The sequence below is a fragment of the Corvus moneduloides genome, chromosome 10 (assembly GCF_009650955.1).
Source record: "Corvus moneduloides isolate bCorMon1 chromosome 10, bCorMon1.pri, whole genome shotgun sequence".
Lineage (NCBI taxonomy): Eukaryota > Metazoa > Chordata > Aves > Passeriformes > Corvidae > Corvus > Corvus moneduloides.
The window spans coordinates 19,728,770-19,751,387 of NC_045485.1; the positions used below are offsets into that span (position 1 = coordinate 19,728,770).

Below are 22,618 nucleotides of genomic sequence, written 5' to 3' on the forward strand. Positions count from 1 at the left end.
AAGCCTTGCATGTGTTTACAAAAAACCCCAGTGTTAAAGAGCATCTCATAGTGTTCAGAATATTCACATTTGACTATATACCTCTGAGAAGCTTCTGGCCTTTTTCACTGCAAGCTAGAGTTTCTGCAAAATCTTGAGAAAAAGATTATTAATGATGCATTCTAAAGCACCAGATACTTAAATCACTTAGTTCAACAAAAAATATCAAGCAAACACAGTTTTATCTAAACTGCAATTTCTAGGCCAAAGGGAACAATTAAAAAAAAACCCCAGAAAATGAAAAACCCACAACAAAACTCACCCTGCAAGAAGACAAATGCCACAATTCTGACTTCATTTCATTTGTTGTCTTCTTCACTATCATTTAGATAATTCATACTTAAGTTATGCCCGTCTCATACACTGGAGTTACCTGATGCAAATTCTGACTCCCTTTGTAAAAACCCTAACTTGATACATTATGTCAGACAAATTGGAGAGACATACAAATCATAATTATCTAAATTTAATTATACCCTGTAAAAATACCATGTCTGGTCCCCAAACCATCAGCTACTTTTCCAAAGGTGCAAAGTATGATCTGAAATCTTGTGTAGACAAGATACACATCTCCAGAGGAATGGCTGCCTGAAGAGAACATACAAATTATAACATTAACAACAGGTTAAGCTTCTAATACCTGGCAATTTCATTCAGCTTTAGACCTAGAAGCTTGGTAAACAAATTTGTGAGCTCTCTCTTTTCTTGGGAATGCCAGTTTTGCCTTTTGCCCACATGGGGGGCAGGGGGAAAGTGAGGGGCAGTTTGAAGTCCTCTTGTAAAAAGGAACTCAGAACAACACTTAGAAGTATCAGAACTGATCCTGTCAGTTACAAAGAAAGCAACAAGAGATATTTACCTTTGCTGTATTGTTTAGGTTTTTTTAAAAGAAATAAGTCTGTTTATTCAAAACAAATTTTACAAAACAACTGTCTTTCTGTGGTACAGAGCAAAGTTTAAGAATAAATATCGAATACTTTGTATAAAAATTAGTAATATCAAAGGGAAACCGATGCAAACCAAACAAACAGGTAAAAAAAAATAGCATTAAATATGCTGTGCAACAATGTCAAACTCTTAATGAGGAGTGACCATTCAGGCTGATACAGTTTTATTTGTAGAAGTACCAGCCCTGCATTGGAGCACCGAGACTATTGTTAAAAAAGATTCCTGATGGAAGTGTACAAATCTTAATTTGTGTTTACAATCAGAAAAGATGAAGTTTTCTATGTCTCCATTTTTTGAAAGGAGTGTCTTCATGCTTTCCTTTTTATTCAACAAGCAACTTCTTTTCACTGCAGCAAAAGAAAATGCATACTACAAACATCAAGGCCCTTTTAAGATTAAGAAACAATCCAAACAACACTCAAACCAACTGTAAAACAAAGAATTTCAATGGTCAAAAGTGACTTTCAGATAGTGGCAACTACATTTAAGCAGCATTTTAGATGTTAGCTGGTTAAAGCTACTTAAACCTTACTTTACTTTTGCTTGTATGAGTGAAAACAAATCCCAACGCATAGTTATGCTGGAAGACTATAGTCTTACTAGTACATTTTGGTTGCATACTGCATAGCATATGAAGACCCTCTTTCCCTTCAGTGAACAGGGTGGCTTTTTCTATCAGTGGAGTTTTGCTGTGCAGCTTTGTTGATTTAAATGGCTCACAACAAGTCAGAAATCTGATGAAGCAGCTTTCCTTCAATACAGAATAATACTTTCTCTATATGTGCATTTATTTTCTCTGTATGCAACAGGTAATATAGATCTACATCCCCAGTACTATTATCCATTTGTTTAGGCAAGAAAAGGAACTGCATTTGTTCCTTCTGAAATATAGCTGTTACACTCTTCGGTCATTCTGACACTGATAAATTATTTATTTGTGGGCTCTTTATATGCCCAATATTTGGGACAGTTAGGAATCTTATTATCTTCCTTCTGCAAAACCAATTGTAGAAAGTTACATACTTGACTTAATTCTAGTAGCTACCCTCCATCTGAACAGCTTAGAGAACAGTCAGCAAGCTCACTCTGGATTCTGTCTACACTGACAGATGCCATTATGCATTCAAACCAGAAAACCTGCAGCACAGCTCCAAGAGCAGTAGCAGTAGTTAAAGCAAGTTTACTACTCACAGCTTCAAATTAGCAAGTCTGTATAGCTGCCACAGGTTTGGCAATTAGCAACTAAGATATCTGTTCTGAGAGTCTGTGGAAGCACCTTTACTGAGCTGTGCAAGGACTGCAGACAGCCTACAGCTCTGGTTCTCTGCAGTATCTTCATGGCACCACAGGACAACTCATAAGGGCTGCTGTTTGCACATCAATTAGCTCTATTTTGGTTTACAAAGCACAGGTATTTTGTTCCTTTGCAAGTGATATTAACATTGAGATATATTCAAGGTACAGGGGTTTGTGGACACAAACAACCCTGAAATTTTAAAGACAATTTTGACTTCATGAGAAATATTTTAGTTATTATGATTTGTGTACTGAGTTTCTGTGAATCACCATCTCCCTATCCCTTCAATGCAAAGTCAAAGTTTGTACAGAAAATATCCTCCCTTGCTGTTAGGACAAGCATGAAATTTTGCTTTTTGAAGTCTTTAAGTCTTAAACTAGCTCTGTGTAACATTCTCGGGCACTTCTGCTTGCTTTTCACCTCTAGAATATTGGAAAACAGAAGCATTATTAAAAGAAAACTAATTTAACTTATATGCTTATTAAAAATTGAACTTTTTAAAAATGTTGATTCAGTTTTCAGAAGACAGAAAAATATCAGCCCAACCAGTTACATGAGTAGTGTTTGACTTTTATAGCTTCACATTCTAATGGTGGTTCCTTTGTTACTTAAAATCACCAAGTCAGAGGGCATTCAAACACTCCCTATTTCAAAGATTTAGGGAGCTTTGAGAAAACAATTGTAGCAGGTCTTCACTTCTAGCACTCACTGTTTGTCAACTGTGCAGGTCCAGACAGACTTTGTATGAAGTATTGAGAAATGGTGAATATTTGTAGAGAGTTTACACTGCCTTAAACTACTGTGATAGTCTCATTCATCAAGCCAGAAGTTCCACTTTCCTCATGTTTTGAAAGGTCTACTCCATTTTGATATAACAGATTTTTTTTTGCCAAGTCTTAGTTCACCTAGCTTTTAAAAAAACCATCAGGACTGACAAGTTCAAAGAAACAGACATTTTCAACAAGCATTTCAAAGTCTAGAAGTCAAGTCCATTATAGTTCACTTATAATCCAGACTTGCATCCCTTGAAGAGTGTAAAAAAACCAGGCTACAATGTAAAAAGTTGAAGTACAACAGGAGAGCTATTCCAGTAAGTCTCTGAACAGGATCTGGGACCGTCTTCTTCCTCTCCCTCTGCCCACCCCAAGTATTCATGTGTAAATTTTACCTTTTTCCATGTTTACATATATTTTGGATAAATACCTAAAACGTTGTTGCTCTGTCTTGGCTCAGTGGATCTTCACTGCAGATATTCAAGTATTAAGAAAACGCAGCTGAACAAGGATATGTGTCCACATAGTACAGTTTACAGAGAAGCACAATATTGACTAGTCTGCAGTACATTCTACCCCAAATCCCTGAAGAAATCTTTTTAACTTTGGGATCTGTAGCCTGCTTCCAGAGCTGGCGAAGATCATCTACATGTCCATGAGATGTCATCATCTTGTTATAAATGCAGGGATGATATGGAGCCTTTCCTTCCCCAGAAAAAAATACATGATATTGTGGTACAATTCCCATTTTATTGGCACAGAGACCCATGAAAACATCATCTATATAAAGACTTGTATTCAGAGTCAATGAAGCCTCATAGACTTTAGCTGCTACATCATTTGATACTACATATGCAGCTCCTGCTGTGTAGTCAGGGTAAGAGGGCCACTGGTACATTTCATATGGAACATAGTATTTGCTACTCTTGTCTCTTACGGGAGGGGATCCACGATGGACGCGACCAATCCAGAGATCTTGAGCACCCATTTGTGTGAGACTTTGGAGATAAGCAACGAGATTTGGCATATGGATAAATATATCATCATCTGCAGACATAATGAACCTGGCATGAGGACAGTAGGCATTCACCCAGCTAAACTGCAAAAGCAATTTAAGAGTAAGATTGTGAAAAGTATCCAAGAAGTCTTGCTGAATCAAATCATGGTATTTCTGGTCTTCGAGCTCAAGTTCTCTTTGCCGCTGTGTTTTCTGCAGATGGTCTGTTGGTCGTCCTAAAGCAAAAAGAGTCTTAATATTGGCATTAAGCTGAGAATGAACATACTTCTCATTACCCCAGGTTTGTCTAATTGCATCCCTCCGATGACGGTTTTCAGGAGAAGTCTTCACAAACAGTAGGAGAAGGACATCCTGCTGCTGACATTTCTCTCTGTGGTTGATCAAGTACTGGTAGCTTGATACTCTGTTCAGATTATCCCTGCTGATAGACAGGCTGTCATTCACAAAATGGTAGCTATTTATGAGGTATCTGTAGGAATAGGACTTCATATGGCTCACAATGTGATTATCAAACGGTACCCAAAAAATCATGAGACACAGTATGAAGCAAGTGGCACATATCTGCAAAAAATGGCATTTTCTAACTCTTCTGGGACTAACAAACATTCTGATGCAGTTTTTATAGTCCTTATTCTTGTTCAGGATCAGAGTTTTTACAGTGCTTGTGTTTTAGTGTAAGAGCACAGTGTCACCCTTCAAGATAAGTGTCCCTTGTAAGGCATGATGTCTTTCATTCAGTATCCTTGTGAAGACAGCTTTGTTCACAGACTTCACAAGTCATCTTTCTCAAAAAACGTTTTTCTTTGATTGAAAGAACACAGGCAGTTTTGAAAGATGAGACTTGCAGATGAGTGTTTTCCCTTTGGGGCATTTTGAAGCAAACACTACAGTTCTAATCGGACCTTCTTGTGTTTCTTTCCTTCATGAAGATGAACACCTGCCAATTCTGAAGGGGGGAGAGGAGAAAAGTTTAAGTGAGCTGTTATTAACACACTTAATTTTAGGTTTGGTCATGGAAATGAGCTGAATACTCAGTCACTGCCCATCACCACCCACATACACATCCCTCTCACTCCCCAAAATACAAAAAGAACCGACTGGCAGCAAGTCAGAGCCGGTCAATGGCCCGGAGCAAGCTTGTGGAGGCCAGTGAAAGAGGAGACGGACACAGAAACCTCTGTCTTAGACCCCCACTGCCATTAGCCGGCAGATTACAATATTTTAAAGTTCTTCTAAGCTCGGAGAGCGCCGCACCCTACAAATGGCCGAGTTTACAAAATGCCTTTTGGAACGGCACTCTGCTAAAGACCCAGAGCCAGGCGGAGCCCTGCGACTGCTCTGGGGGCAGCGAGTGCCAGGCGAGTGCCCGGCAGCGCTCCGTGTCCCCGCCCGGCAGCGCTCCGTGTCCCCGCCCCGCCACCCCCATGCGCACACTGGTCCTTCCCCCCGAGCCCTGAGGGCGCCGCGGTGGCCTCGTCCCGCACCGTCCCCGCCGCGAAGCCCCGGCACGGCCCCGCTGCTGTGCCCGACGCCGCCGGCCTGAGGGGAGCGGCCTGAGGGGAGCGGCCTGAGGGGAGCGGCCGTTGGGCCCAACGGCTGCGGCGCCAGAGGGGCCGCGAGCCCCCGCGCCGGCCGCTACCGCACCCCCCCAGCCCGGCAGCTTTCGCCGGTGCGCGGTTAAACGGCACAGGGGACACACACACGGACCGAGACACGGACCGAGACACGGACCGGCTCCCTCGTTAGGTACCCTGCCACACGTACACCTCTCGACACCGCACAGCTCACACTTCAGCGCTGCTGTCTCTGCCGCCAGCTAGGGTTTAAGTGAAGAATCCAAAGCACAAAAGGCCACCCAAGTCCAGCCTTCTTGCCCTTGTAGCCGGAGTTGTCTCTGCTATATAATAAACAAGAACAGCCTGAAGTAGCAACTGCTTGTTCATCCCATAAAAAGCCGAAAATAGCTGTCAAGCAAGAAATGTAGGACTAGCACCATAAGGAATGACATCTAAGCATTTGTTGCACGGAAACAAACCCTGAAGCAAGAGAACACAAGCTATCACTTTCAAGTCAGAAGTTACGTGCAGCACAAATGTTTTGGAACTGCTTTAGCCATCTGAAGTCTTGCAACTAGATAGCAAGAGAGAACATAACACAGCATACAGTGATAAGAAAACTTGGGGCAATTTTGTGGTGCTCCAGGAAGGGGACCAGCTGCTCAAAATGGAAATAATGCCCTGGTGTTTCTGAGGATTGCAGGTTGTAATGCATAACAGAAAAGCTGTATGGGCAGTTTGGTGAATCAAAGTCAGTCAGCGCTTTTTGTAGCATCAGTTTAAACCCTTTTTATTTTGGAAACATGAAGTTAAACAATGCACCTCAGAGTTATAAACTCAGCAACTTTACAATAGGACACTATTGCAAAGCTTACTCTGGTTTCAGATGAAGCACAGGGATGCAGACACGCTGGAGTGTTATAGAAATCCCAATATTTGGTAGTTTCTTTTGAAGGAGTGTGTCTGAAGATACCAGGTTGTTCACTGCTATCATGATAAACTTAAAAGCAGAGGACTGAAAGTACAGGCAGCACAAGGCAATCTAACCACATGAAGCAAAGTTTACCTTGGTAAACAAGGGATACTCATCCCCAAATACAACTTTTTTAGATTACATTTGGATAAGAAGTTTGGGAAACATTTGGTAAAAGGAGACAAGTCAACACCACAGATACAAAGGACACGGTCACTGAGAGCTAGCAGTGGAACTAACCTACATGACAGTTATTTCCCCCTAGGGAAAAATAACAGCCTCCAGAAAAAAACAAAAACACCAACAACACGCAAACCAAACCCACACACCAAAAAAATCAACCACAAAACACATCATGGAAACAGCTTTAAATATGGAGAAGCTAGCAGGGGACAAGAGACATGCATAGACTCAGTTTTCTGCTCCCTAGTGCCCTTTCCTGAAGTCAGGGATGCTGTAAAGAGAACTTAAGCTTTTCCTTGGAGAAAAACAAGCCAGAAAATTAACTGGCTAAGTGCTGGAACAGTCTGGTGTGTCATTTCCTTGTTCTAGTTCGGCAGAACTAGATGAACCGTTAGTAGACAAAAGTTGTTCAGAATCCTCCTCAGAAAAATACCTCTCAGGTAAAACTTTAAAATGTGACTACAGATGAGCAATACTGATGAAAAGTAAGGAGGTCTATACCCACTCGCCCATCTCTCTCCAAAAAAAGTATGGAGACGTGCACCAAAGGTACAAATGCACAAGTAGAGTCTCTCTGATTGTCAGAACTTTTTATAGCCCATTTACAAGACTCAGCCTTTGGGCTTAGTCATGTTCTCCTTCCCTTAAAAGGAAAACAGGTTGAGACACCATAGGAGCTATTCGCTGCCATTTAAATTTCGTCATTCCAGGAAAAGAAAATAATCCAACTCACCAGTGTGTTCTCCCTAGCAAGAGGAAACACCATGGAACAGAGACAAAACCATGCTTGACAGTCATTTTTCTGACCGTAATTAAGGTGTTTTGTCCTCTTGGTGTGCATTTTCTTACTTGTGGTTGAAAGCTGTTAGATTCACTCTAAGATTGGAGAGAGACTGAGCCTTCCTTTCTGGCAGCTTTAAGATTAGAACTGCATGTGGTATTCCCCTCTGTTGCAAGTACTGCAGGCTTTTGCCGTCCTGTAGCAATCCCGCCTTTCCTAAAGGAGTTTGTTATGTAACCTTTCGATATTACCACAAGCATGACTCATTGTAGCAACTGTTCACTATTCTGTGTTTTGCATTTGGAATATAGTCTAGGGTGAAAGAGGAGCTGGCATAGTTGGACTTGCAAACTCAATAGTTTGTAGAGTGACCACTACGGGAAAGCAAATCCTTAGGGAGCTACTTTAACTGTTCACAGAAGTCAGTATTTGAAAAAAGCCAGTATGGAGTTTATTTCAGGATAGAAGTAGAACAGTTTTGGAAAGTCCGCTAAGGAGAGACAGACAAGAGACATCCTAAAGAAACACAGAAACACCCTAGACATGAAACACCAGAGGCACAGCCCCTCACAGAAATAACCACAAAGAGACAACATTCACACAAAAGACATCCTACATGGAGATTTTTTCCAGCACCACCCTGATAAAAACCTAAACCCAAGAGACCAACTAAGACAGAAAGAACATCTCAAAACTCCCAGCTACAACTTTTGTCGTGCGGTACCATACACAGGCTGGGCTTCAATACACCACATCCCTGCACAACATGTATTTTAGGACAAAGATCATAATGTATAGTTATTTTTCCCACCTAGGACAGAAGATATGTTCAGATCACAAGTGGCTTTGCCAGGCAATGCAGGATATACCAGGAAACATTATTTTAAATAGAACCATTTTTTACAATTGACTTGTAGCAACTGGCCCTTTCACATCAGCAACTCTTGGTTAAAGTTCAGAAGACCTACCAGAAAGATTGAAGACCTCAAACATTACCTAGTTCCAAACAGAAGTTATCTGAAGAGCTGCTGCTTTCTATGTCCATGTTTTGTCCTTGGCTGTTGGGGGCAGCCTCAGACTCACTCTGCCCCCAGTCCTGCCCTCTTGTCCTTACCACACCAACCTTCCACAGCTGCAACAGCTCTGGAATTTATATAGTTGCTCAACAATCCAAATTCAGCTCCTCCCAACCTCTTGCCCCCCCAAAGCAACCTGCTGAATCCCTGAAGAAAGTATCAGAAAGTGGCTAATTGAGGTCAAGCTGTGCCTAACCTAAGTGCACAGTATGACTAAAGGGTTTCCTTTTGTAGAACCAGATGTAACATACATTGTTTCTAAAGCTTTCGGTCTTTTCAGTTCTGGGGCTACTGCCGGGCTCTGGTATTACAGAAATTTTGAAGCCTAGGACAGGCTTTTGCTCTAAAGTCAGGATAGTTCTGCCGCATGAGCTACTCCATACCAGCTTGTTTGACACTGGAGTGGATGCCCAGGTTAGAAGGCACACTGTAGAGATGCTCCCTCCTGTTTCAGCTGCACTCCATCCTGCTTGTTCCATCCTGACATCAGATGTCATGGGGTGACAAGAGACGTCCTCTAAGCTGCAACACAACTTCTACAGCACTAAAGGAATGTGCCCAACCACAGAGGTGACAGAGGCAGATATGCTGCAGCTACAGCTGCATGGGCCAAGATTATCACTGCCTAGCTTTAAATTCAGACAGGTGTGTCAAGCCTAGTATAAGGATGGGACAATCCTGAAGAGAGTGAGTTGGATTTTCTTGAAGCTATCAAAATCTATTTAGAAAGGGGCTATGGGGTTCAAAGAACACATCTTGATATGTTTGAGAGTTCTGTTTGTTAAGCAGAATTTAAAACTTTTTTACCATGTTCGAAGTAATTTAAACAGTTATAATTCCTATGAAATTGAAGTCTTCCATCTCTAGTATTGATTTATGTACTGTTTACACCCAAAGCCCAAAGGAAATTTAGTCAAGTTCACACATCAAATAAGCCATTGATACACAAGTTTATCAAGATTTTTCATTATGATTGACTAATTGAAGGTTAAGAAAGTATGTGTCTAAGTTAATGGGAGCAAAGCCTGAATGGAGTTTGCTGGTTACAGCTTTAGCTACAAGATTATGTAACCCAGGTTCCTCTGATGATTTTTCTGTTGCTGACATGTCTTCACAAGTTCTGTTATCTGTCATCTCTTCCCCAGCCTATGTCCTCCTTCTTCACTTCCCAATATTTGAAAAGTTCTTATATATTAAGTAGTTGCTTTGAAACTAATCTCCAGGTTTGTCTTTTATGGGAGCTGAGTCACAAAAAGAACAGAAATACTAAGTAGGTTACATCCTGGCACTTCTAAGACTTCCTGCCATAGTGACACTTTAGAAAAAAAGATGCAGTAAGTTACTTACCTAAGTCTGCCTTCCTACATAGTTTGCTAGCACCAAGAAGAAAAAAAATCACAAACAGCCTGCAAAGAAAATAATTTCAAGTAATGTCAAAACTTCCAGTGTTACACCTTGTTCTGTCCAAACTGTTGAGAAATGGAAGCTAATTCAGCCAAATATTCTGTAGGAAAATATGGTCACAATGGCAATAGAATTAACAAAAAGAAACAGTTCAGTGCTCCAAAGATCTATGAAAAGTTTAGAATCAGGTCACAGATGTTGCATCAATAAGGAACATAATGCATCAATGGCTGACAGTAGCTTTGTAATTTTTGTTTCAAGAACATATAACCCATCTTTTGCAACCTCCTATGCAGGCTTCACCTGCAAGCTCTTTAGTTTGCCTGCAAATCCTACTCGGGGAATAGATTTCTGGGATGATACACCAGCATTTTTACATGCTCTTTGTGCATATGTTGAGGACTTCTCAGGTTGAACAGACACCTGATTTTCCATGAAGGTGAACATCCAACACTTTGTAAAACACAAACTCCTTAAATGACTCTGAAATTGCTCAGTCAAGAGGAATCCCCTTGTTAAAAACAATGGGCATTGAAGCACAGCACTTCCTCCAGGGAAGTTCTGTATCAGAGTAACTACAACAACACCTAGAAAAATGAGCCATTTGAAGCTGTGCCCACTTGCTGAGTCTCACTGATGGCTAAAACTTGCAAGTGCTGAGCAATGTTGGCAGAGAAATTAAAAGGATGGCAAAGCTTTAGATGGCAATTGAGTAAAGCAGTTCAATTCCTTCAGGGCTGGAAGCAGAAACAGGTTGCAAATGCTTAGCACTGCCAGGAAGCAGCTAATTGTCAATAGAGATTTAGTTTCTACAGAGGTTTTTCACTTACTGTAACTATTGGGTGGGAAGAAAGAGTGATTTCTTCAGTCTCCCCTAAAATGAACTGAAAGCTTCCCAGCTGCTACAAGCCGATGTAAATGGAGACATCTGCCAGAATGGACAGATTTGCCTTCTTAAATTGCTTTCATCAAGATCAGTTGCCCAAAACAGCCACTGTGGAGATGGCAGGAGAGGAGCAGGACCACATCTTTCAAGTATCAGTCTACATTTAGACTGCAATTCTCAGTTGTTTTAACCTCCCATATCCACTGCGGACTCTTCCCCATACAAGCTGGAAGGAAGGATGGCATTTTCTAGCATGAGTCTCCAAAATATGAGTCATTTAGTTCAAGGGATTTTGCATAAAATGCACAAGCACCAACATGAATTTTTTTGCTTTGCATGCAGCAGATTGGGTGAGAAGAGCCTGCTCTTTGCACTGAGAGTAAGGATAATATTCTGAAGTTTCAGTCTGGCAGTGACATGATTGAGGCCACATGTCCTCTTATTCTGAGCAGAGTTAAGCACTTAATTCTCACATAGACAAGTCAGAGCTCTAAGACACAGCTACAAAGGCTGTAATGGCACCTATTGTACAACCCACCACATCTGTTTTGGCAGCAATGAGCTCTAACGATGCACTGAGCAGCAGCCCAAATTTATGTAAGTTCTCTTTCACAGTGCAAGCATTTAAAGACATATGAGACTGGCACACATTCCTTTCTACTCCCATGTGCCAAGGCAAAAGGAGGTAGGAAAGGGGCAGAGCACATTAACTGCAGCTGTTAATGCTACCTCATTAGTATAGCCTCTGGAAAGTCACCTCCCTCTCCATTTTACAGTAGATATTTCTGTTTGTATTTGGAGTCTTATCTGGAAGCTTCTGTGCAAGTGGTGTAACGAGTTTTCTAGTGATTATAATATCACTTACTCCCAGGACATTACAAACACAGCTTGCCTGCGAAAGTGGGCAAGGACCACAAGAGGCATTACAAAGGACTTGCCACTACTTTCTATGCCACATTAGTGTATTCACCTCTTTACAAAAGTGTATTGCAGGCAATATTGCAAGAAGGACATCCCATTAAACATGGCACACTTTGAGCTGACCACAGAAGAAAACTATTTTCCCCATACTAGAGATAGCAGTTGTGAAATATCAAGCAGTTAGGGGTCCAGTACGAAACTCAACACTGGAAGACAAGAAATTGCAAATTCCCTAGTTAGGCATTAATACTAAATATCCCTGTTTCATAGCATGTTCCAGTTGAAGATCTACAACATCAGGGCCCCATCTAATCAATAATTTTTTCTGCTGCTGTTTTAAGTAAGCCCATTCAAATATTTATTTGCAGCTAGATCTAGAGATGTTATTTCCTGACTATTTTCCCCACAAACCTGAGGTGATTTCTGTTCCAGTCTTCAGGCCGTACCTGAAGATCAAGCTGAACAACTATCTGAAGCAGACTTTTTCCATGTTAGCTGCCAAAGTAAAAGAGTAAGTCAAATTTCAGACTGACACAACTAACTGTAAGACTAGTTCAAGCTGCCTTTCTATGGGGACTCTCAGAAACCTTTCTTTTGCCCAGTAAGACTACTTTTAAAAAATGCAGTGAATTAGAAAGTGTGTGAAGGGCTTGTTTAAACAGGAGGCTAACGCCATTGTACCACGGCCATTTCTAGGTTTTAAGATTTTCATTCTAGAGTAAATATTCTCTCATCTGCTTCCCAGTCTATCCCTCTTCCTAAGACACTACTGTAGCCTGTGATCCCAATTCAGCATCAAACTCCAGATGGATGTCCCATACTGCAGCAAGAGCTTGGATGTTACATGGGTGTGCCATATGGGCACTGAGGCTGGAAGACAGACAAATGAGAATTTGTAAATTCAGTTTTAGATTAGGATACAGGGTGTTTTTGTGCCAAAGGATTGTGTTTTTCTCTTTCAGATAGACCAGTGATGAGAAAACATGTTGAATTAAAAATGTCAAATATACTGGTTAACTTACAGGGTATGGGAGCTGGTGGGTTTTCTTAGTGTTCTATTAGATTAACTCTCCCTGTTCTACACTGAAGTTAGCACAGACCAGAGGTGAACTCTTGAGTCCACATAGCAGAGTATCATCCCATCAAGACTTCCCAGATCAGTTCAGCTGCATAAATTTTCCTGTCTCTCTTAAGCATGGCTCATTCACCTCAGCCAAGTCTCATGCTGACTTAACCATCCAGACACCATTCAGGCTCTATAGACAACTGAGCATGACTGAAGTCCTGCATCACCCTTTTCTGCATCAAATCCTTTCCTCCAATAGTTTCTTTTCCCAAACACACAAGTAGAGCCCAGGGAGACAAATCTACAGGTTTGCTTGTACCCTGCAAACCGCATACAAAAGGGTTGGAGGAAACTGGGTTACAGAGCACTAGTGCTGGTTCCCATCCTAAGTCAGAACCAACACCACTTTTGCTAAAGACTCTTCCATCTTGATGACCCAGGTGACACAGTCAGGAACATAGCCTGGTTTTCAGCTCTGTTGTCAGGGAGGTGTCCAGGTCTGCAGTTTCAAGGCCGTGCTTTCCCCACCACACAGACACACCCAGCAAGCACCAGGTCCAACGCTACACTGAATCCACCAGGCACAAAGCTGTACCTCGAGCAAAGCACACACTTACACACAAAGGTCTAGTAATTTAAGCTATGGGGTGCTGCTCTGTGGAGAAAAACAATACTTCTGTCAACATCTAAGAAAGCACATGCATATGTAATTAATTATAAAAGATGAGCTTTCTGGTTAATGACAATGAGGAAGAGAACCTCTTTAAGATTACCTGTAAAGGCTCATCCCTTCCCATGAATGTAGTGGAGCTGCCATTACCACAACACTTCAAAGGCCTCCTCTTGAGACCACCAAGAGCAAATATAGCCCAAGCCACTCCATCTTTCCATACACCCACAGACCTACATGCACTTAAGAACAGACAGTCATTGCCCACTGTTCCTTGGCCCTGAACAGAGTCCGCCCTTGTTCATTCTCACCCCCTCCCGTTCACTGCTGTACACAGCTGCCACCAGCTCTTAAGCTGAAAGAGAGAAGTGCTGTATTCTGCTCAAGGCTGAGGGAAGAGGGAAGTTATTAATGACCCTGTCTGCTTCTTGCATAATCCCATCTAGTGGGATGTCTTCTTTCATTAATAGGAAATGCATCTATCCGAATCAAGCAAGCAGCCTATCTGATCACCCATTCACTTCTTGTTTAGCATTTGTACTGCAGTTATTTTCTTAAGAGATTAATTACCATTTGGGGTAGCTCAGCAGTAATTTGATAAAATTGTTTCAACACATGCAGATGCTGTGTAAATGTGAAGTTTATATATGCTATATACACACACACATTTTCTATAAAAGCATGAAGTACCAGTCATTCAAGATGTACCAGCAGAAGTTAAAGAACTCACATTTTTAACTACTTTAAAATTAAAGTTACACAAACAGCACCTTAAATTCAGCTAAGGAGTCATCCTAACTTGAGGCAAATAATTATCTAGAAATAGCAACACATTAGACTGTCCATTTCTCCTAACTTCCAGCCTTCAATTCTGAAAGCGTTTACAGTCTTCACAGACCTAAGAAGAGCCTGGAATAGTTGTAGCATTGAAACTGAAGAAACATTATGTTAAGAGGCACAGGAGATAGTTTGAGTAACCAAACTGCTAAACAAACAAGCATTATCCAAACCTGTAAGGTTCATGTTCTCCACTCTCTATTTGTATCAAAAGAGCCCACTTGTTGGGAAGTGACTGTCAGTTAGGGGAGAGGGTTATAGAAGACAGAAAAGTTTCGCTGTACTAAGTGTACTGGACGAGCTGGCCAGCAGAAAGGACCAGAGAGGATAATGTTTCACCACTGATTTAACACTGATTCTATGAGATCTGGATTCATATATCCAGCTATCCTTTTCCATTAGTTCAATAGTGAAATGTTTAATTTCAAATATTTTATATGATTTCATAAGTTTCAAGGTTCTAATGTAGTTTACACATTTTAAAGTTTTCAAGACAGTCAAGTGTTTCACGTCACAAGCTGATAGTTCTCTGAAAATTTAAAAACAGATTCAGTACTGAAGGCTTCTACATGCATATTGGGGGTCTCCATGGTTGCCTCAAGCCAGCCATAAAGACGTAAGCATCTCAGATTTTAGGATAATGTGGATGGAGAACCACTTCAGCATATACAAAGGAGCTGCAGATTGGCTGGGATAATAGCGATGCAAGGCTTTGTTTAAGCCTGTCTGCGAACGGGGTGGGATGAATTCCATTAATCCTCTCCTACTTCTGTGGGAACTAAGGAGAATTTTGGCTTTTATACAGCCTCTTCTGCAATGCAACAAGGGCAGGGATTGAACAGGAGACACATGCCTGATTTTTGTTTTTATTAAATATGGGGAGCTGGAAGAGCAGAGGCTCATGGCAAAAAAGCAAAGCAAAGCACCTCTCCTCCCCCGCCTCATGCACTTATGAGAAACACAAGAGCTGCAGCCACTGAGGAACAGCATCCTGCAATTCCAGCTCACCACGGCTCAAGCGCCCTCCCTGAGAGCTGCTAACAAGCAGCCACAACAAGCCACAAAACAGAGGACTAAGCAAAGAGTTCCTCAGGCCTAGCTTCAAGATGCAAATCAGATAAGAAAAGTCAAACAAAGGAGCTGCAAAACATTTCCAACGTGTTTAATAAGGAGTGGGATTTGTCCAAGACTACAGTCTTTGTAAATTAAATGAAGGAACCTGTGTATTTGCATTTAACCAGAAATACTTGTCTCAGCTTAGGAGAAAGGGATAATAGGTCACACTAGTCAATAACATCAAGAACCAGTAAAATAATATTTTTACATATATAAAAATACATGTCTGTTGTATATATATGTGTGTGTGTGTATATATACACACACACTTATTAGCAAGATTAATATATGGCCAAGAAAGTAACTAACTACCTACAGCACTACACATACACACAGCACCAGATTAGGAACAGCTGTGAGGATAGTTTAGTGAAACGACGTTAAGTATAAACTATAAATGCAATTCAGTGAGAGACAGAACTACAAAACACCAGTCTGTGGACTGTAGAAGAAAGCTGCAAAGATGGGAGCAGAAGCTTACAAGGCAGGGATGATTTAAGGCATGACTTAAGAAGGGAAAACAAAGACGCCGCTAAAGAAGCCTGATCGTTCTAGAAAGTTGAACTTCGAGAACAATGCACTAAAAAGCCTGTATTTGTAATTACCACAGGACTTTACTCAGGTCTTGCTGACAAAGCAGCCAGAACCTCAGAAAACAATTAGTCATAAGTATGGTACCTTTGCCACCCTTATTACCCACTAGAATGCTTCCTACTAAAAATGTAGTGAATAAATATGTTATTGGAAAGTCAGGAAAGTTACAAGGAAGAGTTGTAAAAGACTTTGTGTGGTTTTAACAATAAAACACATGGGTTGCACAGTCTGGTGCACAGTGCAAAGTTAAAGACTAAGCATCCTTTGGTTAACCAAGTCAAGTAGCAGAAACTTCATCCTTCCTCTGCCTGTTTCATATTCTGTACAAAACCACAACTAATCAGGGGCTGAGGGCACAGGGCTGCAGCACTGTATGTAAATTGCTACTGATGAGTAGCAGTTTAAAGAACAAGAAAAACTAAGTTTTCTGCCCTAAGACAAAAGGCCAGTTTTGTCTGACAAGCCTCCTCAGGTCTTAGTGGATGTGAGACTGGAAGAAACGAATGATGCAGGATACGATAGGAGAAGAAATGTGAGCAGTCTTAGCGGGCCAACAGTATGTTCAATTTGAAGAAACTTTCCTTAGCTCTAACTGCAAAGGACCAATTAAATCTCTTCCTTTAGAGCCATGTCCCAAAGCACCTCCAACAATATGCTCTGTGCTGACAAAAGAAGTTCTTTATTCCCAAGTTCCTACCTCACCTGAAAGGTGGCAGTGTACCTTCAGAGCATGGCAGCATTCCTGGGAGTTCTGGGTGTCAATTTTTTATTCAAGTCTTAAACTACATTCAGAAATCTGGAGTTAGTACCAGACAGTCAACCTCGACCTCATGAAACTGCCTTGCAGAAAGCCAAGACAGGAACACTTACAGCCTGTGGTCTTTGCAGGGTGTACCTGTGTGTCCCTCTTCAGCAGTCCTGCCAACTCAGTGGCTTTTGCTTACAACAACATTCTCTTCTTCCGAGGTCATCTGTTTGCAGGTTGTTTAAGCAGCCTTGGGATCTGTTAGATTTTATGAGTTATTTGGGCATGTGGCAGCCACAGCATCTCCAAGCAGCAATTCTGAGTTGAAGATCAGACTATGCAGCCAACCAAGCAACCAGTAAACTTCATGACTGGTACAGGTTCATTCTAAAAAGTTGCAATTCCAAAATCAAGGTGTGTCATCATCCTACTTCCATGCATTGTGGTGGTTTCCCCATTGACTATAAAATTTAAGTCAAGTGTCATCTGGCAAAAATCCTTCCACAGCATTCTCCCTGTTGCTGCCGGGGGCAAAGGTCCTACCTGGCAAACTTTTGAAAGAAGGGACCCTCTCTAGTATCCATGACTATTATTTCAGTTTTTGAAGACTCAGGAATGCACAGGTCTCAGTTCAGGATCTGGACCACAATCCCTCAAATGTTGCAAAGAATCCAAATAATATGTCTCCTTAATCAGTGAAAAATCCTGCTTTCACTTGGGCCCAACCTGACAGAGGTGGGCCATGCTGCTTTCCACAGGAATTTAAAGATTAGTTATTACTGAGGTCTGTTGCATAATTAGATAGCTCACTTGAGAGGTGCACATCCTAGGAAGCTAAGGAAGGTATCTGACTAAACTCTGCAAGTGCCCTGTGGAAGGAAGAGCCGGTAGTGCAATGCTAATCCATCATGTTCTGGTTCCCTCCACCTCTTTCTGCCAATTCCAAAGCCCAGCCAGATCCACCGCAGTAACAGCAATGCCACAGGGAGGTTTCCCAACAACAAAACCCCCTCAGCACTTCTGTACTTTCAGTAACCAACATCTTCAAGTTAAAGGATTACCTAGACAGTTGCTCAGGTACAGAGGGATAACCACGGCAGAGGCAATGCTCAGGACATCCTGGATGCTGTAACACTGTAGGTGCAGAGTGACACCAAACACATAAGCCACTGGCATTTCCAATGATAAGCGATGACTTGCAGGGTTTTCCACATGCTTCTCCCTAATCTGTAGGTGAATTACCATTCCCAGCATCAGTACTCACTACTCCAGTTTGGCCAGATGTCAGAGAGACTGTCCCAACTTACTGCTTTGGGCAGCAGGAGCAACCAGTTTGTTTCTCAATAATTTGGGATCTCAGAGAAAGCAGAAAGTGATACAGTTTTGTTTCATTCAGTGAAAGACAACCAGTAAGCAGATACTATTATATTTCTTAGCAGAAAAACAAACTAACAAACCTCAAAACCTTTACCTGCAAAAAAGCCCACATTTTTACTGTGATACTACATTTCTGTGTATAATAGATGGTGGACTTCTATGAAAATAGTTCTGTGCAAAACAACCAGTAACTTCCATAATGTCAGAGAAACACCCAGCTCTGTGTGACAGTCCAGCCTTCTGGAATACTGCTAGAATATTCCATGACTGTTACCAACAGTGACTTACTGTCTCCTGCCCTATTCAACAAGAAATGAGAAAAACCCTTAGATTGCAGATATTTTTCCATTTAAAAAAATAATTCGTTCCTTTTCTAGCCCCATCCTTTTCCCTTTCCAACTGCTAGGAGAAATGCAAGAAGCGGGGAGAAGTGAAAACAAGACAGCATCATACAAACCAGATTTCAACAGCTGCACTGGCAGTTTCAACACTGCTGCTAAGAGATCCCCACGCATGAGCCTGGGCAGTCCCGAGATGAGGATGCTGCAGCACGTACCGAGTTCTCCACTGCCTTGCCGAGCCAAGATAGTTACAGGCGTTCTCATCATTGTCTTGCACTCAGTGTAGTTGCTTACACCGGTGTAATGGCAGCCTCCCATCTCGGGATACTCCCAAGATCTTGCGCAGAAGCAGTTAACGAAGCAACTTTTCCCAAAACAGCTCAGGTGTTTTCTGTGCTCCCCGCTGAGCCAGTACGGTTCTCCCCTTCCTGGGGCCCCGCCGCCCCCAGCCCGGCCGAACCCGTGGCTCTACCCCGCGCCCCCCTCCCGGCGCGCAACAAGGGCATCCCCAGCTCTCCCGAAACCTTTGAAACCCAGGAGACTCGAACATACCGGGAAAATCGCGGGCTGGAGGACACCCCGCCGACCCCACGGGGTTTCCCCCGATGGCTGTTGCCGCCTCCCGGCAGCCCCGCGACCCCCAGACTTGCGCAAACCGATGGTGATCCTCCCCGCTCCGCGCCTTCCCCCGTCCCCATCCTCCGGGGCATCCGCGGAGCCCGGGAGTGGCCTGGGAGGGGCGGCAGGCAGGGAACAGCTTCCAGCCATGCGGCTGCGGGCGCCCCTTCGGGGGAACAAAGGCGGGAGCCGGCGGGCCAGTCCCCGCATACCCCCCGCCGCCAGCATCCCCCTTGGGAGCTCCGCAGCCTGGCCAAGAGCACAGACAAAAAAAGATACTCTTTTTTTAGCTTTGCTTAACGCAAACGCCCTTTTTGAAAGCATTCACTCTCCTCCTTTTGCCTAATGCGTTTTCTCCTGCCGATTTTTCCTACGGGGTGCCCAAAAACTGCTCGGGGCGGCGGCAGCCTCCGTGCCCACGTTCCCGGGCAGCGCCGCTCCCGGCCGCGCTCCTCAGGCGCTACCGAGGCCAGGGCGGGCGGCAGCCCCGGCGCTCTCGGGGGCGCGTCCCCGTGTTGCAACGCAGGGCTGCGCGGAGAAACTCCCAGCCGGATCTGCGAGTTTCTTGTGTGGGAAAAGTGGAGGAAGAAAAAAATCCCACACTTTTCCTGTAGAAAAAAAGTAGTTTGGAGAAATAGGAAGCCGGCAGGGGCTGCTGGAGCAAGAGGCGGGAGGAAACGGCGCGCCTTTGAATGGGTTTTTTCACCGCAATGCTCGAGTGGCCGGGAGTTTTCCCTCCAAGGCTCAGGGCATGAGAAAGACCCTGAAAGTGCCACAAAAAGCCTGATCATTTTCTGCCCCCCTTTTTTGTTTTTTCTTAAGCATAATCGACTGCCAAACAATCAGAGGTTGGGAGGAATCTGCTAAAAGGCTTCGCAGAACAGGCATCAAAACTACACTGAAGTTTGGGTCTCGTTTATCCGAGGGATTTGAAATCCCAAAATGCTTCTTTAGGACGGGAGAGGGGCAGGCGCGTACGGCGTTAATGGATGCGGTCTGCACCGAAACCTTGGAAACAAAGCAGTTGGAAAACTCGTTTGTCCATAGCAGGGAACCGCAATTCCTGAAACGCGGAGAAGTGAGACGCTCTCCTCCCTTGAACAGACCAGCTCTTACAATCCCTGAAGCCAGGCAGAGAAGGGGGGGGGGGGGGAAGCATTTAGAAAATCCGAATATTTTCGCTAATTTTAATTACCCGGCGACTCGCTTTAGCCATTAGAGGAGCGATCAACCCGGCTGCTCTTAGCTAGGAAAGCGCGAGCGGCGACGGGACGACACCCAGCAGAGATTTGCGCACCTCACCTACCGAACTGGCCGGAGAGCTGCTTTCTCCTCCGCTTGCTTCCTCGGGCAGCAGGGACAGGCCGGGCCACCGCGCTCCCCGGCAGCAGATGGGCTCCGGCGGCCCGGGAGCCACCGGCTCCGCCCCCTGCGCCGCGCTCCCCGCGCCCGGCCCGGGCTCCCTCTTCGGCTTGGGTGTCCCGCTGTTTGCGAACACCCTGCCTCCCCGCGGCGCTGCCTGCCCTGCTCCCGAGGAGGTGGTGAGGGTGAGACCGCGGTGTGCTATGTGGGAAAACTAGGTCTTGCGCTGACACTCAGAGTGCTAAAAGTAATGTGCCAGATGTTCAAAAGTACTTATATCTTAAAAATTTCTTAGGGGACGCCATAAAAGTTTAGCTAACTGCTCCTCTAAGTCTCCGAGGTGCCAAATAACATCTTATTGCTGGTAGTTAGTTTGTAGGTCACAGTGAAACTTGCTTCTCTCATTTCCTGTTGGGAATCTTCAGAGGAGTAAGAAAGTGTGATTTAGGGTTTCTCCTTCTCTTCTACCTTCCCCATAAACCTTGGTGACTTTCTTACACCAGCCTGAGGGAAATGCCTGATTCATTGAAGAACATCAACAGTAAGGCAATCTCTGTGGGCAGTAGGACTAAGACAGAAGTATTTAAAAAATAAACCAAAGTAAGTGCTATAAGTGCGCCTTCCTTGAATACACTTCCGCCAAACTTTTGTAAAGAGAAAAACTGGATTTAAAAATGGCATTCAGATTCGGTTGAAAAGCCACGACAATGCTGTGCCTTGTGTGGTTTCATAGAATCACAGAATCATAGATTTCTCAGTGACTATAAATATCAAACACAAACCCATTGTGTATCTCCCATTCTTTCACATGACTGTGATTGATCTGAATCATTCCTGACCTCATCATTGACTTCATAGAAGTTTAACTATTGCATATCATGACAATTAGGGTCTGTTTGTCACTTTACAGCCATAAATCTGACAACATCTTTGTGAGGCAAGGAATTGTTTTCTTTTCACACACAAGAGAGAAAATAGAGATAGGAATACTGTTGTCAAGGTCACCCAGCAAAAGCAGAGCAAGGGTAAAACCTGAGCAGCTGATGATCCTACAGAAGGATGTGTTGTTTTGCAATACAGGTTTTTTTTTTGGGAAGCTTCAAAGCCTAAGGAGTTTTTCATTTGATCTCTCCTTTCTCCTGTTGTGTGTCCTAGTATGACTAAATACTTTATAGCAGCCTTCTCAGATTTCTCTTTGTCTGTTTGATTCTGCAGCAAGACAAAATATAGTTTTTTGCAATCTTCAGTTCACCTTAGAAGGAAAAGTTTGTAGGTCATTGTGGAAATTTAGCATGTTATCTGAGCAGTGTTTAAATAACAATAGAAATAACTGTATAAACAAAGCATCATTCATTTTTCTTACCAAAATGATGATTGGTGATTCCTTCCCTACTTCACAAATGTGGTGGGTTTTTTTTTACATGCATTATTCTTCTTTCTTACTTTTAGGTGTCATTTCTGCATTATTTGTGTCTGGATAATGCAGCTCCCAGAAAATACAGCTTCAGTGAGTCACATTTTCAAAATCAGGAGATAACTTTAAAATTTAAGGTGTGTTTATGTGAAACATCTCTCAGACATAATTATAGGATTTGAAGAACTGGGTCCATAGAAAACAAAGAGATATTTCAATTATTGAACAAAAAATGGCTGTTTCTAATCAGCACTGCAAAAAAACTGAGTTTGTCTTACAGTTGTGTCCACTTTTTTCCTGAAAAGGGACATCTGCTCAAAGGATCAACAATATGTCCCATCTTGACTGATCTGGATTTTCTCCAGTTGAAAAGCAGCATCTCTGTCAGTAATCACTCTTCATCCTGCCTCTGACCCGAAATTACAGTAGGAAAGTTTCTATCTGTATCACTTCATGGATTTTGTTTTTCAGTAAACAGAATGTAAAATGGACTTCCCTTTCTCTTCCCCTTCCCTTTCCACTTTCTCTTCCTATTTCCTTTTACTTTGTATTAAACCAAATCCTGTTAGGTCCTCTGTTGAGATAAAACTTATTTAGAAATTAAGCTCTGCCTTTCTTTTTTG

At 42.8% G+C, this 22,618-nt stretch overlaps 2 protein-coding genes across 18 annotated transcripts in view; one reads left to right on the forward strand and one right to left on the reverse strand.

Moving 5' to 3' along the window:
• The window catches only part of MCF2L2 (MCF.2 cell line derived transforming sequence-like 2), a 159,956-nt gene that overhangs the window by 79,215 nt on the left and 58,123 nt on the right, over positions 1–22,618 (forward strand). The window lies entirely within an intron of this gene.
• B3GNT5 (UDP-GlcNAc:betaGal beta-1,3-N-acetylglucosaminyltransferase 5) lies at positions 665–20,682 on the reverse strand. Of its 8 annotated transcripts, XM_032120183.1 has the most exons (3): positions 19,499–19,665; positions 18,817–18,938; positions 665–5,021 (listed from the first exon to the last, which is right to left on the reverse strand). In XM_032120183.1, exon 3 carries the CDS (start codon positions 4,679–4,681, stop codon positions 3,545–3,547), a length of 1,137 nt encoding a protein of 378 aa, XP_031976074.1. In that variant the 5' UTR covers positions 4,682–5,021; positions 18,817–18,938; positions 19,499–19,665; the 3' UTR covers positions 665–3,544. The 8 variants fall into 8 exon arrangements, with proteins under 8 accessions (XP_031976074.1, XP_031976071.1, XP_031976073.1 ...); XM_032120180.1 differs by lacking the exons at positions 18,817–18,938; positions 19,499–19,665 and adding an exon at positions 20,526–20,682; XM_032120182.1 differs by lacking the exons at positions 18,817–18,938; positions 19,499–19,665 and adding an exon at positions 20,522–20,682.

What these genes read in the sequence shown, in the direction of transcription:
- B3GNT5 (XM_032120180.1), bottom strand. Translation starts at nt 4,681, where the DNA reads ATGTTTGTTAGTCCCAGAAGAGTTAGAAAATGCCATTTTTTGCAGATA.